The sequence below is a fragment of the Peromyscus leucopus genome, chromosome 16_21 (assembly GCF_004664715.2).
Source record: "Peromyscus leucopus breed LL Stock chromosome 16_21, UCI_PerLeu_2.1, whole genome shotgun sequence".
Lineage (NCBI taxonomy): Eukaryota > Metazoa > Chordata > Mammalia > Rodentia > Cricetidae > Peromyscus > Peromyscus leucopus.
In genome coordinates, this window is record NC_051084.1 from 27339246 (window position 1) to 27362945 (window position 23700).

Here is a 23700-nt window from a genome sequence, read left to right on the forward strand (position 1 = left end):
TAGATGATAAATAGATAGATAGATGATAGATAGATAGATAGATAGATAGATAGATAGATAGATAGATAGATAGATAGATGATAGAGAACAATAATAGATGTAGTAGCCAGGATGGGGCTTGTGATCGTTCAGGTGGTAAAGTACTTAGTAAGTAAGTACGAGGCCTGAGTTCAATGTCCAGCATCTCTGTATATAGCCAGATGCATCGATGCAGGCCCATAGTGCCAGTGCTGGGAAAGCAGATATAAAAGGTAAATCCATGAGCTCAAAGTTAAGCAAGAGACTCTGACATAAGGTGGAAGACAGCAGACGTCCACCTCTGGCCTCCACATACACACCCCGACCCACAAAGCCTAAGACCAGGTATCTGTCCCACTGATTCAGCTGCTGAGTCATCCTGGACAAGTCCTGGTGCCTTTGGCCTTCTTTTCCCATCAGTAAAATGGGTGTGAGAATTATAAGCTCAAAACATTGTTTTGAGATTCAACAAAATGTGGGAGGATTTCGTGAGCAAAAAGTGTCCGGTGTTGAGTGAGTGTCCTCCTCGACATCCCAAGGCCATTGTGCGTTCACAGCAAGGGTTTGGTCACTGCCGATCTGATACTATGGGTGGCTCATGGGTGTGCACTCTGAGAAACAGTCGCTCGCTTACTTTCATAGCCAGAGGTTCTAGAAATAATTTTTATCCTAACAGTAGTATTGTAGCTTTTTGTTCAATGGAAATCATTTGCCCAATATAGCCCCCCTCCCCTTTTTTGTATTTGTTATTTCTTCCTTGTTTAACTCAGCATTTTTGGAGGATCACATTTTGTTCCCATATTTAGAGAGGAAAACTTGCAGTTCTTAGGCATTTATTGGGGCATTCATTACATTTCACGTGGAGGCAGCAGGGACATAGTTGCAAACAGAACGGCGTCGTTGCTTTACGGATGTTCAGGTGACATTTTCCCATGGAACTTTCTTTGTTTACGGTGGTCATGTGTCCGGGCTTTCCATGAGCAAAAAGCGTTCAGTGTTGAGTGAGTGTCCTCCTCGACATCCCAAGGCCATTGTGCATTCACAGTAAGGGCTTTGGTCACGTTGGTTTGATAGACCAACCTGTGGCTGTCATATTCCACAGGCATGGTGGCTACTACAACCCAGAAGCTGAATTTTTAATGTTTAGATCCCCTTTGTCTGAACTAATTTAACCTAACTAGCCACAGATACTGTACGCGGCAGCCGGGGAAGTCAAAAGGCACTGCCTTAATTACAGCGGGAAGGATGAATTTCCTTAAGTAGAATGTTCCATAAGTAGGTGGGAACGAACTGGCGAAGGTCTCTATTCTCCTCAAGGAAGTGCTATGTCCAAGTACCAAAAGTTAGCGTTTGAAGAACTATAGTGGGGGATAAATGGAGGGGTATATGTGTTGTCTAGATGGGGATTGGTAGAGATCCATGGAGTAGTGATAAGTGATATATTGAAAGTGTTTCAGCCTGGCAGGCTGGCAAAGATGATGGCCCTTTGTGGACAACCATCCCATCTGGCTGGAAGGAAGTCTTCACCAAACCACCTTTTGAATGTCTCTTTGGTGAATAGCGGGAGAGTTGAGGGCCTCTGTGCCTAGAGAATCCACACAGTTTGAAAGAATCTTAAATTATGCAGCATGAAACATTTTTGATTCTGAGTTGTTCAAATCCATTCATATCTATGGCATAGAAATGTCCAAAAATGCTATGTGTGAAAGTGTGGCTAGAGTGTGGCTAACCAAGACCTGAGCCCAGGAGTCCTCCTGGGGCCAGCAGGGGTGAGGCCTGGCCTGGGAGAGCTGCCTTGAATATCTGCAGCATTAAGCTGCGATTCCAGTCATTGAGCTGCCCACACTCAAGGGCTCTCCTCTGGGAGAGGAAACAGCCTGTGGCCCTATGGTTAAAAAGTCTACCATTCAGTGGGAAAAGAGGGACACTGGGCATCATGGAATTCCAATCTCTATTATTTGTTTGCTTATTTATTTATTTATTTATTTATTTATTTATTTATAGTAACCCCACATTCTTGGTAGGCAATGTGGATCATAAGGGATTTTAAAAGCGTAGACGGAAACAAATCAAATGAACGGATTCGTCCTGTACTTCATATACAGACTCCAGTCACCATCTCCCCCCAATCCCCATGCCTCCCTTCTCTGCAGAGTATGACTCCTGAGACCCAGGCCTTCCAAATGTGCTCTTCCAGCTCCAGCGTCACCATCCTCTTATCTGGGAGCCCTAGCAGACACAGTGACCAAAGCCCACAGTAACTGTAAGGCTCCACAAAAACCACTTTCACATCTTTTCAAATCAGGAGAACATACCATGACCTTTAAGACTGTGGGGGAAAAATTCTGAATATGTACTGTTTTTGTATTTGTTGATTTTAGTCATTTTTTTATTGACTCCTACAATGTAATGCGTCTTCTGGTTTGTTAAGGCAAAACATTGGATAGTACTAGCTACTTGCTGTCTGTTGGAGTTGACGGCTGAAAGATCTTCAGCCCCACATTTATCCTAAGGGAACTCCCTTCAGAGAGGCATGCTTTTGTCCTTTCTCTGAACCTTCTAGACGCCAACTTAACCTCTTCTCCTGATTAGTGACATCACACTTCCTCCTGTCTTTCATACCATTGCGGGGTCTCCAAACCAGGAGACAGAAGACTACCATTGAGTATCACAATCAGTGCATCCATCTTCCCATGGTCAGTGTGTCCATCTTCCCACCCCTACCATCTTTGCTGGCTGTGAAGAATTCCTTCTGTATCCTGGATCTTGACCTTGACATTTTCTAATGTTTCCAAGGTTCAGCCTCTAGAGTGGGAAACCTACTTTTCACACATGTGCATAGAAGAGCCTGCTTCTCAGAAGTATTTTAGACACTTGAGCAGAAGAAGAACCCCACTCAGACCATGACTATTCCAGTGGCCCCACTGAAGGCCCCCACCCACCCCCTACCCCCGCCTTAGACATTTGACTGCCCATTTGTTTTCTCCCAAGGCAGCTCTAACATCTAAGTTTTAAGATTCTTTTTCTATGGAAGATAAGCAAAGGAGGGCAGAGGTCACAATGCAGGCTACACTTCCTGGCTCACAGAGCAGTAAACCTAAGTGGAGACATGGTGGGAACTAGCCTGTCTCTACAAAGCCGGCCTCATGGCTCCTTCTGTATTGTTTCTTCCCGGGATACCCTCTCTCTTTCTCTCTCTCTCTCTCTCTCTCTCTCTCTCTCTCTCTCTCTCTCTCTCTCTCTATTATTTTAATTTAGCTTATTACAATTTCTCCCAAGTATGACTTGTACTGTGGATGTATTTCTCTCCTCCTGGTATTCTTTCTTCTTGCCTTTCCACTCTTAGAGATCCCCTTCTCATTCCCAACCAGACCCCCTCCTACTTCATGTCTTGTGTGTGTGTGTGTGTGTGTGTGTGTGTGTGTGTGTGTGTGTGTATACACTGCATGTTCATGATCATACCGGCAATGTCATATCAAGAAGACAGCATTTCATAGGACCCCCCCTCCATCCTCCAGCTCTTAGGACCTTTCCGACTCCTTTGTTGTCATGGTCCCTGAGTCGTGGAAGGGGTGATGCAGATGTGCTATTTCGGGCTGAGCACTTAACCGTCCTTCATTCTCCACATTTTACCAGCTGTGAGTCAGTGTATTAATTATTGCCCACTGCAAAAAGAAGCTTCCCTGGCCATGATAGACAGCAGTGCTTTATAAGGCCATTGAGAGCCCTCCCTTTCTTCTTAAAATGATTTATTCTAGAGCTGATTTTCCCCAACCATAATGTAATTGTACTTTAATCAATAAAAAAAAGTCTGTGGAACAACGGGAGGGCTGGGGAGGAGAGAAGTCAGCAGATGTGAATCTCTGTTTACTTATCTCTCTGAAACAATGTTCACACTAAACGGGCTGCAAATGGAATGAATTGTACTCTAACAACCTTGGAGAAATAGCTGCCGATCTCATAAAGTCATGGGACTTCCTGCTTCCGGTAGTCTCTCTTGAAGTCAGAAGTGTTTGGTGGGGTCAGTAAATACCTGCTTTCACTTAGCTGGCAGCTAAGGAATTAATTGCAAAACCAGAATATGCAGCCTCCTGTACCCTCCAAGATGGGAGCTTTTTTCCCCCTGATCCTGAATCAGAAAGGGAACCAGGTTGATGACCCCTGACCTCTATTTCCTATGATTCTTGGATCCCGAATGCCATCACTCTCCTGACAGGTTCCTCTTTCTGTAGGCATCTCCCATCCCAACAAGCAGCTCTGTTCTGAGATGGCGTGGGCCTTTTCTCTTTGTCACAGGTTTCTTTGGTTAGAACTGTGAGGAGGAGCTACCTAAGTGGTTTGTGGGAGCAATCAGTCCCAGGTTCCACAGTGAGGTCACCTTGAGTAAGCTACATAATCTCTCTCAACCTCAGTTTTCTCATGCGTGAGTTGGGGGCAGCGAACGTATCCCTCCGCAGATTGCCACTGCGGTGAAATCCACCACCAAGAGCTTAGCACTTGCCCATCTATGGAATATAGTCAACACGAGGCACCATTTTCTGGCAGGACTGTCCTCCATAACTGAACATTCTGGCCAGGCGCCTGGGATTTGATTGTCATTGTCCCTGTAGGTTTGGTGTCAAGCATCGCAGTGACTGCCTTGTGAATAAGCAACAGGAAGCATGGTTGGCATCTTGCAAACAGAACCATATCTTACCCGGTGAGGTGTGGGAGATCTTAGGAAATGTTTCTGAGTCCGCTGCACTTGAACGTTGTCAGAGATGAAACAGGTTTGTCAAGTTGAAGATCTCAGTGCCTGCGACGTACATCCTGCTACCCGGGTCTCTTAACACCTGTCCTTTATCGGATGTTTGATGTACGGAGATCCATTAAGCAAAAGCGAGACACCTGACCCGAGTATCGCTCAACTCCATTTTGCTTCTGTCAGACGTCCACAGCCGTAGGAGCTTTACCCTCCACTAACTGGGATTTCCGAAGGTTTTTCGCTACCTGTCTTTTTTTTTATCGTCTTGTTTAAAACAAATGGTGTTTTACACTGTTTTTCTTTTTGCGGGTTTAGAAATCTCATTTAAATCAATGTAATGAGACACTTTCGACAAAATGTAATCATTCTCACTTCCTCGTGCGTTGGAAGACATACTGTCACGGCTGGGGTGCCGGGGCTGCGTTCAACTGATTTCTCACACGAACTCTCATCCGTGCTGTGTGCTCTGGCACATCCCAACACTCCACATAGGTGGGATGGCTTTGTGTGTGTACTAAGCAAACTATGTTGTTGAAGAAATAATACGGCCGTTATTTGAAAGGATTTCTGAGAGAGGCAGAAGAAACCTTAGACCAAGCAAACCAACTGATTCTCACCTCGATTCTGAAAAGAACACCCAGGGTCTGAGGGAAAGGGATCTGTCACTTTATCATTGACAGCAAAGATATATTTGTATGTTAGTTCTGAATTTTGAAAAATAGTTTTAAAGACTTGATGAGTGAAGACATGAGGATCAGCTTGTTTCTTGTAGGCGAAGGCTAGGGTCCCGTCCTAGTTGCCCATGACACAGTAACTCCAGAGTACTTACAAAAGAATATTCGAACCCAAGAGAACATGTGGGGAACAGGAAGGGTCTCTTCCACTAGTTTGTGACTGAGCACAACCTCAAGCACTTTGTTACAAAGAGGTTTGAGGGTCCCTGGGGAGCTGCTTGGAGGAGTAGCCTTTGTTTTCCTTAACATACATGAAGGGTGTGGTGGTTTGAATGTCATTGGCCCCCATAAGCTCATAGTGAGTGGCACTATTGGGAGATGTGGCCTTGTTAAAGCGGGTGTGGCCTTGTTGGAGGAAGTGTGTCACTGTGGGGGCGGGCTCTTAGGTTTTCTGTGCTCAAGATACTGCCCCGTGTCACAGTCCATTTCCTGTTGCCTTGTGATCAAGATGTAGCCTGAATCATGTCTGCCTGTACACTGCCATGCTCCCCGTGATAATGATAATAGACTGAACCTCTGAACTGTAAGCGAGCCACCCCAGCGAGATGTTTTCCTTTATAAGAGTTGCAGTGGTCATGATGTCTCTTCACATCAATAGAAACGCTAAGACAGAGGGCTAAGATTTTAAAAGTGTGCTTACCGTAAAGAAGAATCGGCTGAGGTGATGTGTTGCTTATTCATTTAGAAACCCTCCCATTTAGTGGGAAGAGCAGAGACGATGATATTGAATAATCGGGTGTCTTCCAAGGTGGAAGAAGCTTCCTTCCTGGAGACCTAAGACTTCTCCCAACCAGGCTTCTCCCAGCCCCGCTCACTCAGGTACCTCACTGAGTCCCCGGACTTGATTTTTCCGAAAGTCCTGGGAGTTTCCAGGTTTGTTACTGGAGCAAGAAGAGGCTGTGTGAAGTGTCCCACTGGGCTTAGAATAAGGAAGGGCCTGAAAGGTTAACAGTCAATAAAAAAAAAAAAGATGTGGAAAGAAGTTCGCTAATTTTAGGAAAGCTCAGAGCTCGGTACCCTTACTCCATTCCATTTTTCTCCCAGGTAAACGAAGGAACTTCAGTGTGGGGCTGGGGTTGTGGGGTGGGAGGAGCTGGTACTTTTTTTTTCTATAGGAGAAGAGAGGCATAACTAGTGTTTTATATGGTGTAGTATTTGCTGGTATTTAACCATACTTTGGTGTATCCAGGCTGGTTTCAGAGACTGTTAAATTGTGCTTTACCAATACCATTTAGCCTTGAAGTATCCGTGAGGCCTGGCATCCTAAATGATAACATCTATTATCTAGATGCTCCGTATCCATGTCCCACCTAAGAGGGGGTGGAATATTAGACTGGGTTTCGATTTCGGTTGAGGCAAAATGTATCAGTAATATCCTTCCTCATCTGAAGAGATCTCAGCTGCTTGCTGGCCCCAAGTGTGAAATCTCAACTTGCTGAAGATGTGGCAAGCCAGAGTCCAGAAGTAAAAGCTGGAAAGGAGAATTCAGATTCCTGGCAGTGTAGCTGATGGGTGTGTGCATGCGTGTGCGTGTGCGTGTGCGTGTGCGTGTGCGTGTGCGTGTGCGTGTGCGTGTGCGTGTGCGTGTGTGTGTGTGTGTGTGTGTACGTACGATGTACTTGGAGGCCAGAGGACAACTTCAGGAGTCCTTCTCAGGAATATCATCACCTTTGAGGCAGAGTCTCTTATTAGCCCAGAGCTTATCTGTTTCCCCAGGCTGGCTGGCCAGTGAGCTCCCAGAGATCCCTCTGTCTCTGCCTCCCCAGAGCCTGGATTACAAGGCTGCAGCACCATGCCCTCCATTTTTATTCGAGTCCAAGGGATTAAACTGGGGTCTTCCTGCTAGGAAGGCAAGCCACTTTAGTGAATGAGCCACCTCCAGCCCCATTACAACTATTGCCCTGACCACGGCTTCTGAACTTTCCAACTTGGAGATGAAATTCAAAGAAAAAGAGAACAAAACCGTGAGACCAGCATGATAGGCTCAGCAAGTAAAGGTTATTGCCGCCGCCGCATGGCACCATGGTACACACCACCCGCCCCACAGGCACACATACAAGCAACAAAATAAAAGCAAATGGAATTAAGATTTTTAAATTTTATTTTTGGACCTCGGGTGTCCCTGAGCTCTGCCTCCAGGCACCTGCGTGGCATCCTGATCCTTCACCACGGGGCTCTGTAGCCCCTCTCAAGCTGCCAGCCTCTTCTGGACTCTCACTGCCCCCTTCTCCTCCAGTGACAGAAGACTGACGGCTCCCTGAGTAGGAACCGCCATGTTCCCACTAGGGTATGTCTGTAGCCAAACAGAGTCTGGCCCTGCTGAATAGGAGCCAAGCAAAGTCCATGGCCTGAAGGACTGAAACCTGAGGCCTTGTTCTTAGTCACCTATGGGACCTGTTTGCTTTTCCTTCCAAGGATTTCCCGCCTCCACTGAGGTCTCTATGACCGTGTGACGGTTGACAAGTCACGTCTTGCGGATGCCATTGTCTCCATCTGAAAAATGAGGCTCTTGATGATAACTTCCTGTAGTATATTCTAGAAAAGGAGCAACAGGTTCAGAGAACCCCTTTCTCTTGTGTCTGTCTCCTTAGCATTGTGTTTACAAGTGGGCACCACCACACCTGTTTTTGTTTTTCACATGAGTTCTGGGCCTCAAGCTCAGTGCCTTATTCTTGTGACTTTTTTTTTTTTTTTTTAATCAGCTGAACTAGCATCCTAGCCTTTTCTCGTGGATTGCTCTTGTTTCCCGAGTGCTTTAGATTCAGACACACCAGAGCCCTAGTTCCCGCCCTTTAAACAACCCATAATCTGGAAAGTAGCGCCCACCATGAACGAATACGTACAGTCACGTGTTGAGAGGGTCACTGCAGTATCTTTGGAATTAAGCTGACACCAGCAGTCCCAATAACACATTTCTGGAAGTAATAATAGAATCTAGAGTGAGCATACGCACAGCCAGCTGGTGAATATTTTAGATTTATGGGTCGTAAGATGTCTGTTACAACTCCTCAACTTTGTAGCTACACAACTGTGCTGGTGGAATGCAAAAAGTGAACACAGACATACTACACAAATGTGTGTGGCTATGTATGTGTGTGTGTGCAATAAAACTTTATCCATAAAAACAAGCCTGGGGCTGGACTTGGCTCACAGTTCGCCAGCCTTGCAGATGTAAGTCATCTCACTGAAGTACCTAAAAGAGTCCCACAACAGTCATCCATGGGAACTGTTGATATAAATTCACAGCATTGTAACTGGAGTTAATCTGGAGTCACCAACTATTTGTTTATTTACCGCCTTTTTGTGAGTAAAGGTGAGTTAGGTTTGGATATGGGATATTGGGAGCTAAGAAGACATTGGGAATGAGTTGTGTGAGGTTGGGAGGCATTATAGGGAATGCACGTGAACCACAGCCTGCCTGACTCCAACTTGTTTGGGACTGACACTGTGTGAGGAGGAAGCAGAGCCTTATCTGTGTCATCAGCCCTCAGTGGCTTTCTTCCCCAGAGACCGAGAGAGAACATCCTCAAGGTGCAGTGTGTTTTACATGGCCGCCTCGATGTAAGATGGAGTCGTGGTTTCGTTTTCCAGTAGCTTTTGCAAGTATCTCCTTCAGATGATAAACTAATTTTAGAATTGCACGCGCTCGAAAGAAAAGATAGGAAGACACACAATAAGACGGGCTGGTGTGCTTCCCAGATCACGACAGGAAATGGTAGGTGGTTTGCGGAAATGACACCAGGTACATCTGCAGCTCGTCACAGAAGAGGGAGGGCCTAGCAGAGAGCTGGGGCAGATTTGATGGTGGAAGCTTTATAAACAAGCAAATAAAAACAAACAAACAAATACTGTTGCCACACGATTTGTAGCCGTGGCTCTCAACCTTCCCAATACTGCCACCCTTTTAAAATAGCTCCTCATGTTGTGGTGACTCAATTGTTTTCATTGCTGCTTCATAACTCTAATTTTGCTACTGTTATGAATCATAATGTAAATACCTGGTATGTGACCCATATGGGGCCACTACCCACAGGCTGAGAACCACTGGTTTATAGGCAGCCAACGGCAGCAGGAAGGGTCTATTAAAATGGCAACAGTTTCGCTATCTCTTGGCGTTGGGGGGATCTTGGGTATCAGACCCCACTCTGGACACTCTGCCTCTCTGACTTAGTCTCTTCTCCCAGCCCTGTTTCTGATCTTACTTTCTTGGACTCTAAAACCCAAAAGCATCTTTCTGAGCTTTGGTCCCAAGACAGCCCTGTTTCTCCCCAGTTCCCCTTCAGGGCCAGTTTGTCTAACACGGTAGTCTTTAAAGGTATTCTCGGGGAGACTCTTAAGTTTTTCTGTTCAATATAGTAGCCACCAGCCAGGTGGCGTTATTATTAATCCCTTGAACTTGACTTGTCTAAATCAAAAGATGCTGTAAGTATAAATACACACCGGATTTTAGAAACTTGATATGAAAAACATGAGCCCCAGCACTAATCCTTCTGTTTTGACCCCCTGTTGAAGTAATAGTTTAGATATTTTTTAACTAGATAAAATAAACTTAATTTCATCCATTTAGTCCTTGTCTTTTTAATGTTAATTACATATTTGACTCAGGATGAGTAGTGCTATGCTGAAGGACTTTTTTTTAATTCTGTATATTCCTTTGCCCAATTTCAAGTGGTCATATAAAAAAACATTGCTGTTCATGTTGAGAACATTAACCACGATAGAGGATGAAGTAAGATGGTATTTAACTAAAATTAGAATAAATATTACCTGTGATATGATAAGATTTTAAATTGTAAAGTGTACATTTAATAAAGCATAATGGTTCCCAAATAAATCCTGTACCATTTTTTATCCATCAATGTATTCAATTCACGTCAAAAACACTGCTAGGCTTGCAGAGTATTCAAGCTACATTTGAAGTGATCAGCATTATTAAGCTTTAGCCTTCTGCCTTTTCTGATTTACAGCGTCCAAACACCGGCCCTGGTGCTCTAAGCACCGCCACACTTTCCACTTAAGAGAAACATATACAAGAATCGAAAAATCCCAAGTCTGTGGCTTGGGATGCCTAGACACACCTAGAGAGGAGGCTTCAGAAGCAGCACTGGGGTTTGACTGTATCTTCATCCTCGTAGGATGCTGGCTCATTAGGGAGGTAAACTGAGGAGTGAGATGAAGCCCAAGATCTGCCCTAGCCCTCTGTGAGTTCCCCTCAGAACCCCTGGCAACCCCTGGGTAGGAATTCACTAGCTCAACACGGATTTCAGATGAGTCACTGGGGCAAGAAAGAGACCTCTGCCCTCCCCGTCTTGTTGTGACACAGGAGCCTATGATGAGAAACAAGAGCAATTGCAACCACAGTTTCCTTAGGGTACGAGCTCCCAGAAGTCAGTGCAGGAATCTGGACGTGGCTTAGAAGTTTGAGGGTGAGATTCAAAAGATCTCAAGTGGACACACACACATACACACACACACACACACACACACACACACACACAGAGAGAGAGACAGAGAGAGACAGAGAGAGACAGAGACAGAGACAGAGGATATAACTGCCTAAATTCATGAGCCTTCCTCTGAGCAGGTCTAACAGCTTTCTTCCCATTCTTTTAGCTCTGTAGGAAGAGCTGTGGACCCAGAGCCTAGGGTGAACTGCCATGTGACTGCTTATACTCTGATGGGAGGGTCATATGTTTATCTCAAACCGTCTGTCAGTTAATTGAATTTGTTAAGACTCCCAAAGGTCTGTAGTAAGGAATCAAAACACTAATTCCAAGTCCCCTCTCCCACCCCACTCCCAGGAGTTTATATTTTACTTACTAATTGGAGAGACACATCTTTTTCCTCACACAAAAAAACAACTAAGAGTATATCTGCATGGAAAATATAACACTCGCCAGCCAGCAGTGCCCTTTCTTCATCCTGTAAAATATGCATAATATAAAATCGGCCATTCTAGCCATTTTAGCTAGAGATGTTAAATGCATCTGTGATATTATGTAATGATTGCTGCTCTCTATCGACAGAAACTGTCCATCCCTCCAAAGCTCTGAACTACTAAGCAAGAGCCCTTTATTCATCCAGTCCCACCTCCAGCTCTGCCCAGGGCCAGGCAACTTCTGCTCTACTTTCTGTCTCTGCGAATTAGTGTGTGATATCTGCCCTTCGGGATTATTTCACTTAGCATAAAATAATCACGGTTCATCTGTGTTGAGTATACACCACATCCGTCTCTTCATGGCTTGACGATATTCTATCCCCTGGTTACTCCATATGCTGTTTGTCTGTTCTTCTGTTGATGGACACATGGATTGTCTCCACTTTGTGGCTACTGGGAAATGTTGTTATCAACATTGACTTTATAAATGCCTGCTTTTGCTTTTAGTGACTGTGGGTGTGTACCTCGGCATGGAATGACTGCCGGTATAAGAATCCTGGATTTGCCTTTTAAGGAAATTTCCAGATTTCTTTCTACCATGGCTTTACCATTTGACGTTCTTAGCACTAATGCATGAGGGGCTCACTTTTCCACGAGCTCACTAACAATTGGTGTTTTTGTTGCTGTTGTTTACAGTAGCCATCCTAATGAGTGGGAAAGAATTACTCTCTGTGGTTTTTAACCCTCGTTCCCTAGAGACTAATAATGATACTGACCATTTTTCCTTTGTTCCATTTGTACATGTTCTGCAATAAAATATCAACTAATTTCCTTTTGCGTTTCAAAATAAATGGTCTTTGTTGTCTTTTTGATATTGATTTTCAGGGCTTCATATATTCTGGCTATGAATCTCTTACACACTCGATGTATGCATGTATGCATGTATGTATGCGTGTATGTGTGTGTGTGCGCGTGTATGTATGTTTGTATGTGTGTGTGCGTGTGTATGCATGTATGTTGTATGTATGTATGTATACATGTGTGTATGTATGTATGTGTGTGTATGTATATATGTATACGTGTGTGTTTGTATGTATGTATGCATGTATGTATGTATGTGTGTATGCATAAAATCGGTAGGCGTTTTCTCCCCGCCCACACCTGTCTTTCCACTCCGTCATAGCGCCTGCGGTGCAGGAAAGGTTTGGATTTCACCTAACCTTTCCTCTCTGTCAGTTGCTGTGCTGACAAACTGTGAGCAATCCTGGGTCATACAAATGCTTCCATCCGCATCCTTGTATCGACTTTAGAGTTCCAGCGCTCGGATTTCAGTGGTTGCTCCAGGTTTAGTTATCAGGTGAACTTAGAGTGAAGTAGGAGTCTGTACCGTGGCTTTCTTTTGCCCGAGTGAATCCCGTTTTCTTACTGTTGTTCTTGGAGAGGCTACCTTCTTCATTCAGTTAAAAAAAGAAAAAGGAAAAAAATCAGTTGACCATGGGTATGAGTGTTCCTTCCAGGTTCCCTGTCCCTTTCTATTAAAGCATATTTCTATCTAGATATCAGCACCACATCCACATATTTTATTTATTTCTCTGTGTGTGTGTGTGTCGGGGGGTGCAGGCATCCATGCATGCATGCATAGACAAAGGCCACAGGAGGACTGGGGTGTCTTTTTCTGTTGACCTCTATTTTGTTTTTTGAAGCAGTGTCCCTCAGTGGACTTGGAGCTTGCCATCTCAATTAGGCTGGCTGGTCCGAGAGCTCCTAGGATCCGCCTGTCTCGGCACCCCGACACTGAGGGCAACAGGCGTGCATGGCCATGCCTGGCTTCGCGTGGGCGCCAAAGACTCTAGTTCAGCCTCTTCCGCTTGCACAGAAGGTTCTGTTAGTGTCTAACTCGTCTCCACAGCCCCCGGGTTCCCTTCATACAATAACTCTGTGCTAAGTTTTCAAATCTGGGAGTGCAAGACCTCTCAACATCCTCCTTCTTCGTTTTCAAGATGGGTTGTGTCTTGACAGACAAATAGATACATACACAGAAATAAACAGATACAAACATTCATCCATATGTGCTTACATACATACATGCCCCTATAAATACATACATGATAGATTTTAGACAGATAGAAATCTGTCCATGTTTTTTAAATGCAGATGAAATTCACCCAGCAGTGGGTGGAGGAGAGGAGAGGGGCAGGTAATTTCACAACCTCAGCACTCCTGTGTTAACTAGTTTTTTACATATTCACGAGACTAAAATACTAGTTCATATCCATTCCTATAACTCTGAGAGGACAAATAACAACTAGAGCGATCAGAACCATCCTTCATGGCTGGGGGAGGGGATTTGAACCAGGTGTAGTCACTTTGGTCTCTGGAGAACTCAAAAAGGGGGAACACAAAATCACCTCACCCGCTGGCAGCTCTGGGACACGGATCCTGGAGGAAAATGGAAGTGTCAATCCATGAGAAACTTTCGCCCAGATGTTGATAGCACTTGTTGATCTGTCCTGGCTGTACCTTACTCGGGTTTATTCGTGAAAGCCTCCCAATGTCAAAGGTCTCTACATCTGCCCCTGTCACAGAACTGTGACCCTTGAAGTGACAGATAGAAGACACATTGGGAAAGTAAATGCTGTGTTAATATTCCCCAGGGGAAGGATATGTGGTATGAAGCGAGGAAAAAGGTAATGCGTTGTCTTAAATTTTGAGGCTGGTTCAGCTAACAATGGTTCTGTTTCTTCCTCTGCAAGAACTTGGTCATGGTAACTGCAGGGTGGATTGGGTCTTAGCGGTAGGAGACCTTTTGTAAACTAGGAGAGATTGACTTTAACTAAGTTCAAGTCTAATAGAACATCCTTCGCTGGGTCACTAGTAAATAAATAGATGCAGAAGTTAACCTCTGGGGGAAAATGATTATCATGATCTTGGACTGGGACAAATTATGTCTTTATGCCCAGAACTTGGAACCTGATGTATCATAGACACTTTCTGTTTTCTTCTTCAGATACTAAAACTCACTTAGACTAAGAATGAATGGTTTGTAGTAGGTTAAGCATCAACCTGTTTGAAGGCTGAAAAGAGGGCTCAGCAGTCAAGAGTACTTGCTCCTCTTAGACAAGACCTGAGTTAGGTTCCCAGCTGCCATACGGGGCAGCTCACGACTGCCTATAATTTGAGCTCCAGGAAACCCAATGTCCTCTTCTGACCTCTGCAGGTATCTATACACAGGTGCAAAAATGCATACATACGCACACATTAAGATAAAACATCTTTTTATTAAAAGGTTAACCTGTTTAAAGGGGAGACAGACTGGAGGTAGGTCAGGCCCTAGGATCACAACACCTCACGGCAGCCACCCCCCTTACAGCACGGTCCAACCATGTGATCTCCCAGTACATGTACTTATTGTATAATCCCTGTCTTGTATGACATTTAGATTTGGCTGAGATGAGACATATGTAAATGACATGCAAAATTCTCAAGATGAGATTCAAAGAGGCTCCTGAATGTGGCTTGTTGTTCAGTGGCCTTTTGGGAGGACCAAGGAGGTGGAGCTGGCTGGCTCCCCAGTGGGTTCCTCTGCTACTTAAAGTGATGTCTGCATTTGGTTTGAATTTAGCTTTGTGTTGTTTTCTTTCTTGAGAGATGAAGCGATGTCAAGGGTAAAAGCTGATATTCACACCACAATACATAATTTTGTGTGTGTGTGTGTGTGTGTGTGTGTGTGTGTGTGTGTCTGTTTAAGCTACGTCTCTGGACACAGCTGGCTAAAACTCTTGGTTATGTGGTTCAAATGTTCTTTGTTCCATTTGCAACCATTTACTGATGTATTTCCCCACGTGTTCTTTTGCTTTTCTCCTCTCTCTCTCTCTCTCTCTCTCTCTCTCTCTCTCTCTCTCTCTCTCTCTCTCTCTCTCTCCCTCCCTCTCTCTCTAAGTTTTCCAGTCATGTTTTTGTTGCCTACCCTAGGAAGATCTGTTTTTCCACTTATCAAAACAAACGGCAAGCTGGGGACCGTTTAAGGTCGTTTTCTTAGTTAATAAAGCCAATCTCCTTGTTCTGTTCCGTTAAAAGTACATTATCTTTTTATTGCCAGTTCTGTGGGGGTAGGCCTGTTTTCTGTCTTCGCCATCTCAGGCTGCCCCCACTCCCTCACTGGGTAGAGAATTACAAAATGGTTGAGGGCGGGGCCGCTGACTTACAGTACCAGCCATTCTCAAAATAACCGCAACCGTGCAGCCCTGATGGGCCGTTTACGTCACACTATGTTTTCATGAAATCGTTTTGTGGCCTTTTCATTTCTATTCCTGATAGAATCTTGCTCCTCGCTCCTTTTAATCAGGCATTTAATTTGTTTTTGTTATTAATATTTTCCACTACATGTCTTGGCCTGCCTCCAGGAAAACAGCTTTGATGGGGGGGCGAGCATTAAAAAAAAAAAAAAAAAAAAAAAAACCCGATGCCCTTCCTCTCTCGGCCTCGGTTCCACTGTGAATGTGTCTTCTTCTCCTTTGATGTGTCTGAACCACCAGAACTGACGCTGAAGCCTTGAGAGAGATTTGGAAATACAGCAGGGGCACCACACACATCGCCACACAGCCACAACCAGGAATTGATAAAGTTGATGAACGACTTTGGAATTTTAAACAGTTCGACCAATTTGGGCTTATTTAGTCACATACCCTGCCTGCATTTTTCCCTTTTACAAATGTCTTTTCTGTATAATGTCTTGTAATTAGAACAGGAAGTCATTGAGTAACTGCAAGATGAATAAGAGCACTTAACACTGAAAGGAAAATTACCTTCCGAGAAATTATATTTTTTCCCCCTGCATGTTACATTGTTGGTAATGATAGTAACAGCTGTAGCTGCTCTTATCTGTAGAATTTTTGTGCTTGGGTTTTCTGAAATTTAAAAAAAAAAATCATTTTCAGTAATAATCAAAGATGAATGGACAGAAGATAGGAAATGCCTAATTATGACAAATATTCTGTGTCACAACAGCGCAGCAATTAAATGGAAATGGTGTAATTGTCAATACAGCGGTAAGAGCTGGAAGTCTGCCAGGTACATAAAGTTGAAGCTTTGCTTTCTGTTGGTTGCTAGGAGCAAGCAAAAAGTATAAAGGTTTGAGAAAGGAATGTCTGATGCAGGGATGTGACAGAGGGCGGTGCAGATCGGTGGGCAAGCCCTTCCTATTGACATGATTTCGCTTACATTGTTTCAAAAGTAGACAGTACTGTTTTATAACTCTAGCAGCTTCATCAGTGGCTTGGGGAGGGCCAGGAGAAAAGGAAACTGTGGGTTGTCTGGAAGCGTGAGGGACATTGTGTTTCAAAGGCAGCCTCCATGCGGATTCCGAGTCTTTTAAGTGAAAAATCTTTAAATGTTTGTTTCTGTTGGCATCCGGACACATTTGCCCTAATACGATTAAGAGAAGGAAAGGGCGAAATACTTGGCAGAATTTTCAGCTGAGGTAATTAGGCACAGGAAAGGACATGCAGATTTTTTTCCACCAAGCTCTAGAAAGTCCTGGTGTGAAGGGTTTTTATGAAGTTTTTTGTTTGTTTAGGTTTTTTTTGTGTTGTTGTTGTTGTTTTTCAGGTTTACTGATGTTAGAAGTAGACAATTGTGATTATCAATAAACATACAGTGTGATATTTCCTAAACAGCCCTCTAACCCTGCCAGGAGGATAAAATCATGTTTCTGCAATGTTGTGTAAGAGATGAAAGCAAATTTCTCCTCTAGAATGGACATTGTCAGCCTCCTGCACATTTGGCCACCACTAACTATTGGGGGAAAAGAAAGCATTATGGATATTTGAAAGTCAACGCTCCAGTAATTTATTGGGCTTGCCATTTCATGCATCTCCTTATATAAAGACAACTGAGCAACCGGCAGAATGAACGCTTGCCCCACCCCCCTTCTCCCCACCCCCACCCCACCAACCCCACTCGATGAGAGCCGTGGTGTACAGTTACTGTTTGACAAGTCAGGGTGGAGTCTCAGATTATAATTACAGTTTCTCCGTGGAATTCTGTTTTGGACTTTGAAACACATATAAATAAGTGAAAAAAACTGACATTAAGAGAGGTTAACAAAACGTGTAATTATGATATAAGCCCAGGATTACAGCCCTTTCGGCAGAGAGTACAAGCCGTGTACTTTAGGTATTAACTTTTAATAGGCAAAGTTCTCTTTATTGAAGTTGAAAATGAGGTTTAGTCATTCTAAATCTCGTATTCCCTTTGAATATTTCATTTAAAATAAGCATGGTCACATTGTTGGGGGGGTGGAGACGAGAAGTGGGGTGACATTTTAATAGACTATCGTAACTGTTGTTTACAATATCAGTCTTGAGAAGCAGCAAATTTTTTTTTTCTGATCATTTTCTACTGACTGAAATCAAACAAAAAGTATATACAACCCAAGGAACTAGAATGTTCTAGAAAAATACTCTGTAGGGTTAGTTCCTTAGTTTCTTTTCTGATGTGGGTGTGGTCGAAAGAAAATCATTGTTCCGGGAACACTTTGTTTGTCTTTTGCTAAACAAATGTGCAATTTATCCATTCTTTGTTCATTCTTAGATTTATCTGCGAGAGCTCTTGTGAAACAGAAAGGGGAAACTGCATAGCCTTTAGTGGTGGCCCTTGTTTCATGTATCAGAGTATTTGTGAGTCTAGGGAAGCAGGAAGGGGCGATGGGCTAGCTGCAGGATTTCAGAAAGACTTCTTAAAGGGACTGTTCACCTTTATTGGTTTCTCATTGTACTGTTACAAAATAAAACACGCCAGCCATTGAACAGTTTAATGTTCTTGTGCTGTGTCAGAAGGAAGCCGGTTTAATGTATAGGCTTAGGAAGCAGTTAAGGGATCACACAATGTAAGATCTGCAAGCTCTTGTACAGTCTCTCTTCCATACGGTCTTCCTGTCTCTACTTCCCATTCTGTCTCCTCTAGCCTACCTGGCAGTCTCTATAAGGGTCTGAGGGTCTCCTGGGCTTTCTATGGTTTTATAAATATGAAAAGCAATTCCTCTGGGAATGTCTAATTACAAGTTTGGAAATTTGCCCGCATCCAAACAATGCCAAAATTCTGGTCCAAATGGGTGGTTCTGTCCATAAGCACCGGAGTTAGCATAATTTTTGTTTTGGCTTCGCCAAGGGTTGCCACATTAGACCAGGCCCCAGCTGTGCCTTTGGCCTCCTGGTGTAGAAAGAGTTTAATGAGGGAATGGGGGACAAGAGTGTTAGTTAGCCTGGCAAATGTACAATTCGGGCTTCTTCTATCTCATGGGTAGGAAGTTGTTACGTGAAAATCATAACGATAGTTTAAGTGTTTATAGTGAGCATTTTAGGCCCTCAAGTCATACACTTGAAATAATTAACCAAGTGAAATTATTAACCAGAGTGGAATAATTCTGACTCATAGGTGGGTAGAGTCTCAGGTTTTACCTGACCAAAGCTTACTATCTTCCCCCTGACACTATAAATCAGTTACTACTAATAATTTGAGGCATTTTGTCATACCGCAAAGTTAGTCAAACAGGAGTTACAAGATTAAAAGTTCAGGTTAAAGCCTACTCCCGTCACTTCCAATGTCATGGAGGTCCCTGCCTAGTCACCCGGATGGCAATCTCAGTTTCGCCACCTCTGTATTGGGGAACATTCACAAATTGTAGCATTGTTTATGGGGTTTTCGTGAGGAACAAAAATTTCATTATTTCAGGATTTTCCTAAATTGTAGTATTTCTCTCTCAGTACTGGAAATGGTGTTAGGGCATTCTCTTTTCCTAAATACGCCAGCTGTGCCTGGTCCTCTGTGTTTTTGGTGATGGTCTTGTCTCTGTTAGCTTGTTTTAATTTGGTTGGTGTCCTCTGTGTTACCTACCAACAATCACAGAAAAGTAGCAGAGGCAGGTGAACTTAATCCTGGATTTTATTCTAAGCACTAATAGATTGGAGAAGAGAAATAAAAATAAACACAAGTATCTGACTGTTTTATATATATATATATGATGACTACATATATTAATATATGTGAACTTGTATGTTGTACCATATGTTAATATAGCAACATATGTCATACATAATGTATTATATTATAATATAGTATGGTATACATGTATAATATATATTTTAAATACATGGCATATATTATGTAAAAGTCATAAATACATATGTAGCATATAAATATAAATCTTTTAAGTATTACATATAATACAACTGTGCTTTAAATACATGTATTTTAAAACCCAAACTAAGTAAGTCACTGTAAGTCTATGCAAAAAACAAAAAACCAGAATTACTTGCTTGGAAATTTAGAGTCCAAGAACTAGGCCGAGTGCTTGTTAAAAGTATAAATTCCTGTATTTCGATCTTAGAGAAACTGAGTCAGTCATTTTGGGTGGCACCCCGAGTCCAACCCTCCTCAGGCACCCCATGAGATCTTGGATAGCATTCCCAGGACAACCCCGAGCAACCCTGTCCGCAGATGCAGTGGACATCCTTAGGGCACCTTCCTATGAAGCAGGAAGAGAGTGAGCATGCTTGTACTCTTCCAATAACTACGAGAAGGAGTCAGAAACTATGAGGAGGGCAGAGTAGGTGTTGGGAGCTAGGACGATGTACAGAGAGCCAAAGGAGGCCATGTTTCAGCACTGAAGCTTGCCAGAGAGATGACGCTGTTCCAAACAGAGAATCAGATAAAGGGCAGAGGGAGCATCATCATGGAAAAGCACTCAAAGAGCTGGCTGGTGGCGGCCCACACCTTTAATCCCAGCACTCAGGAGGCAGAAGCAGGCAGATCTCTGTGAGTTCAAGGCCAGCCTGGGCTACAGAGTGAGTTCCAGGACAGCTGAAGCGACACAAAAAAAGAAACCCTGCCTCGGAAAACAAACATCAACAACAAAAATCCTCAAAGAAAATCGAGAGAATGACGGGTAGAACAGCAGTGAAGTGGACCCTCGACCCAGGTGGTTTCTCCCAGGACACCAACTCAGTAACAACTCTTCCTTAACTTCCTTTCTCTGGAAAGCACAGCATCTTCCATTTTATTTCTAAAACTCTTAGAAAAACTGGCATGATTTTCTTGTCTTCACAGAAGCCAAAGGCCCTACCAGAGCAGACTCGGGAGCTGTGAGGTGTTTGCGTAGGGTTTTCTATGTACAGAAAAGTGGTTGTAGGTATTGAGCATGCTCAACAGAGTGAGCTCTGGCAGGTTCTGGCTGTATTCTCTGGGATTTGCATCTTTATCAAATAAGATGTAGAGATATAAATAGGATTTGGTGCCAATGGTGCATAGAGGCTACTCTTTGGGACAGCACATAGATATTGGGGCCTTCCAACAGTGGGGGCTTCTGTAACAAATATATCTATCAATGTAGCGTTTGAACTTAGTGTATTAGTCTACTGTAGGAATCTCAACTTGCTGTCATGGCCCACCTGTCTGCACCTCAGGATTAGTTTTCATTGGTAGACTTCTCTTCCATGTAAACACCCTGCCTTCTAAGTGTGCTAACGTGGCTGCCCACAAACCAGGCAGGAGTCTAAGAAGTGCAAGCCATTTGAAGACATCATGCTAGAAGCAGCTGAGCACCTCCGTTCCTGGAGAAGCCTCCAGCCTGAAGAGCTAAGTGAGCGTAATTAGAGATACATCTGCAAGTCAGCCTCCTATCTGCAAAGGTCACGTGCACACCTTGCATCCATTCTGGTTATGTTCCATCATTATGTTCTATCCCAATTCATCTCCCACTGGTTACCAGATGGCCACAATAAAGTCAGTATCCTTAACAACTGTTTCATGCCATTCTCTGAAGTACAATAAGGGCTCAAAATTGTGAGTGTTTTCCCATTGGACATACAAATGACAAATCTGGGAACTGCTGACGGGCATGCTGATGCCGTGGGTCATGAAACCTAGGTTCAGTTTGGCATGGTTGCAGGTAACAGACTACCAAAGGGGGCACTTGCCATTTCTCAAGCTTAAAAATGAATGAAGGATTTATCCTTGTTAAATCTGGGTTTTGCAACTATTCACAAAACATAGTGAGTTAGCAGTAGCCATCATGATCATTTAAGAGGAAGATTGATGTTTTCTGCAATGATCTGGCTTAAGATGGTCCTGATGGGACTGTCTCTCCAGGATGTTTGGGGAGCCTTTCAGCGTGGTTCTCTGGGGGTGTGCCAGGCTACCAGGTGGATTTGAGAAACATCAAAAGATGGGTGTGTGTGTGTGTGTGTATGAGGGGGCATGGAGAAGATGGTGGTATCAATCAAGTTGGGGTAAATCATACTAACATAATAACAAAAGATCATTATAAACAATGTGGGCATCGTTTCTGCCGTGTTTGCGCCTATTTTGGATCAGCCAGGGACTTCGCACCGTGCTGTTTTAACTCCAAGACCCAGACTGGCAGAGGAGCCGCTGTCTGAGCATTACAGATGGCCAGAACAAAGACAAAGAGACACTGTGGTCCATGGCGTACTGGCTCTAAAGCAGCCGCGACTTCTGTCATATTCACTGGCCAAGAACAAGTCCAGGCCCTCCTGGACTCCCAACGGTGGGAAGGGCAGCCTTTCTCCAGGCCCATAAAGAGGACACAAAATATTTGTTGAGCCACAGAGCAGTTGGCAATACTCTTTAGACCTATGGACGCTTCTCCCGGGTCCAACCATTTTTGTCAACACTAAGCTCGTGCAAAATGTGTCATCAATCTTAAGCCAAGCAATGATGTAAAGGAACTCATTAAAGTTTTCCTATCATGGTGACACCAACGGCTGAAAAAAAAAATACATTGAAATCTCTGGAAGTTTTTAAGTTTGACCACCTTCAAACAACGCCAGCATCATCTAATATGTATGCCCGTGGGGGCCACAAAGTGGTTGTACTCAGGGGTGGCCTCAGGCTTTGAGGGTGGGGAGCTGGGTTGAGAAGGGGGATTCTAGAAGATTCTGACATTGCCAGAATGTGGTAAAGATGAGGACTTTGCTGAAGAAGGCATCTCTAGTCCCAAAGCAAAAGTGACCATTGAAATTAAGTCACGGCCGTGAAAGTTCTCTTTATTGGTGGGAAGAGGGTAATGGATGTGTTTTCTTTTCCGTCTAGGGGAGGACGAGGAAGAAACCAATGTGATCGTGCTCAGCTACCCTCAGTACTGTCGGTACCGTTCCATGCTCAAACGGATCCAGGATAAGCCATCTTCCATCCTCACGGACCAGTTTGCGCTCGCCCTGGGGGGCATCGCAATGGTCAGCAGAAACCCCCAGATCCTGTACTGTCGGGATACCTTTGACCACCCTACTCTCATAGAAAACGAGAGTATATGCGACGAGTTTGGTGAGTGTCTGTCTTTTACTCTACGTGAAACTTGTTCCTGTGGGTAGCCATTTTCGGTTCACGGTGTGAGCAGGGCTGGGAAGCAGGGCTTGCCTTCGCCACGTGGCTCCACCCAGCCCCCCATATTATTACAGCACAAGGTGTCCTCATGTTGCTGGTAGCCACTGTTTACCACAGGAGAAAGATGATTATTTTGTGTTTGTTGTTCAATATATAATTGGAAGGTGCTTGGCGGAGCTTAAAGGTGGACTTTGAGATCGGAAGCTTTCATGTTCTTCCTGAGAGGGCTTCAGTTATTTAAATATTGGTTTTTAAATTTTCTAATTTTATAAGGTACTATAAGAATGCATAAATTATTCAATACTATAAGGTAGACAGAGATGAAAGATTGATTGATGGAATGTTAGGTAGATAGATAGATAGATAGATAGATAGATAGATAGATAGATAGATAGATAGATGATACATACATACATACATGAGTTATAGATGTGCCCTGTCCTTTAAATTTTCACACACACACCAAATCCTGGCCTAGCTGACTAGTCTCTCGTCTTCTCAGCTGAGGGGCTGTCAGTCACCATAGCTCACATTTGGAAGCCTTGCAATGTGCACTACCAGTGAGGGCAAGCTGTCGTATCTTGCCTTCTGTATCCATTTGTTGAAAAAATCGCAGCATGTCCGATGTTCTCCACTGAGTGAGTTTTCCTATACATACAGAGGTATGGACACCCCCACTTCTTTTGAAATCACCTTCATGGGTGGTAGGATGGTACCCTGTTCAATTCATCAGGAGGACCAAGGAGAAAAAGAGGTTGAGGCCTTGAAAGTACATACATAGACTTTCTTCAAGCTGGTGCCATCCCTGATTCCATTGGCTTACATTGGATACCTCATTTGCAAAATATTCAAGTCCAGATTGTCCCAATTAGCTCTGAGATATCTCTACACGGTTTTGTGAATCTACTGTGGCCTCTCAAATTTGA

General features: G+C 43.8%; 1 protein-coding gene across 1 annotated transcript in view; it reads left to right on the forward strand.

Annotated features, from left to right (window-relative positions):
- Positions 1-23700, forward strand: part of Arid5b (AT-rich interaction domain 5B) — a 180707-nt gene that overhangs the window by 66993 nt on the left and 90014 nt on the right. The window contains exon 4 of the mRNA XM_028877205.2: positions 22484-22714. Coding sequence (XP_028733038.1) covers positions 22484-22714 — 231 coding nt within the window. The remainder of the gene's footprint in view (positions 1-22483; positions 22715-23700) is intronic.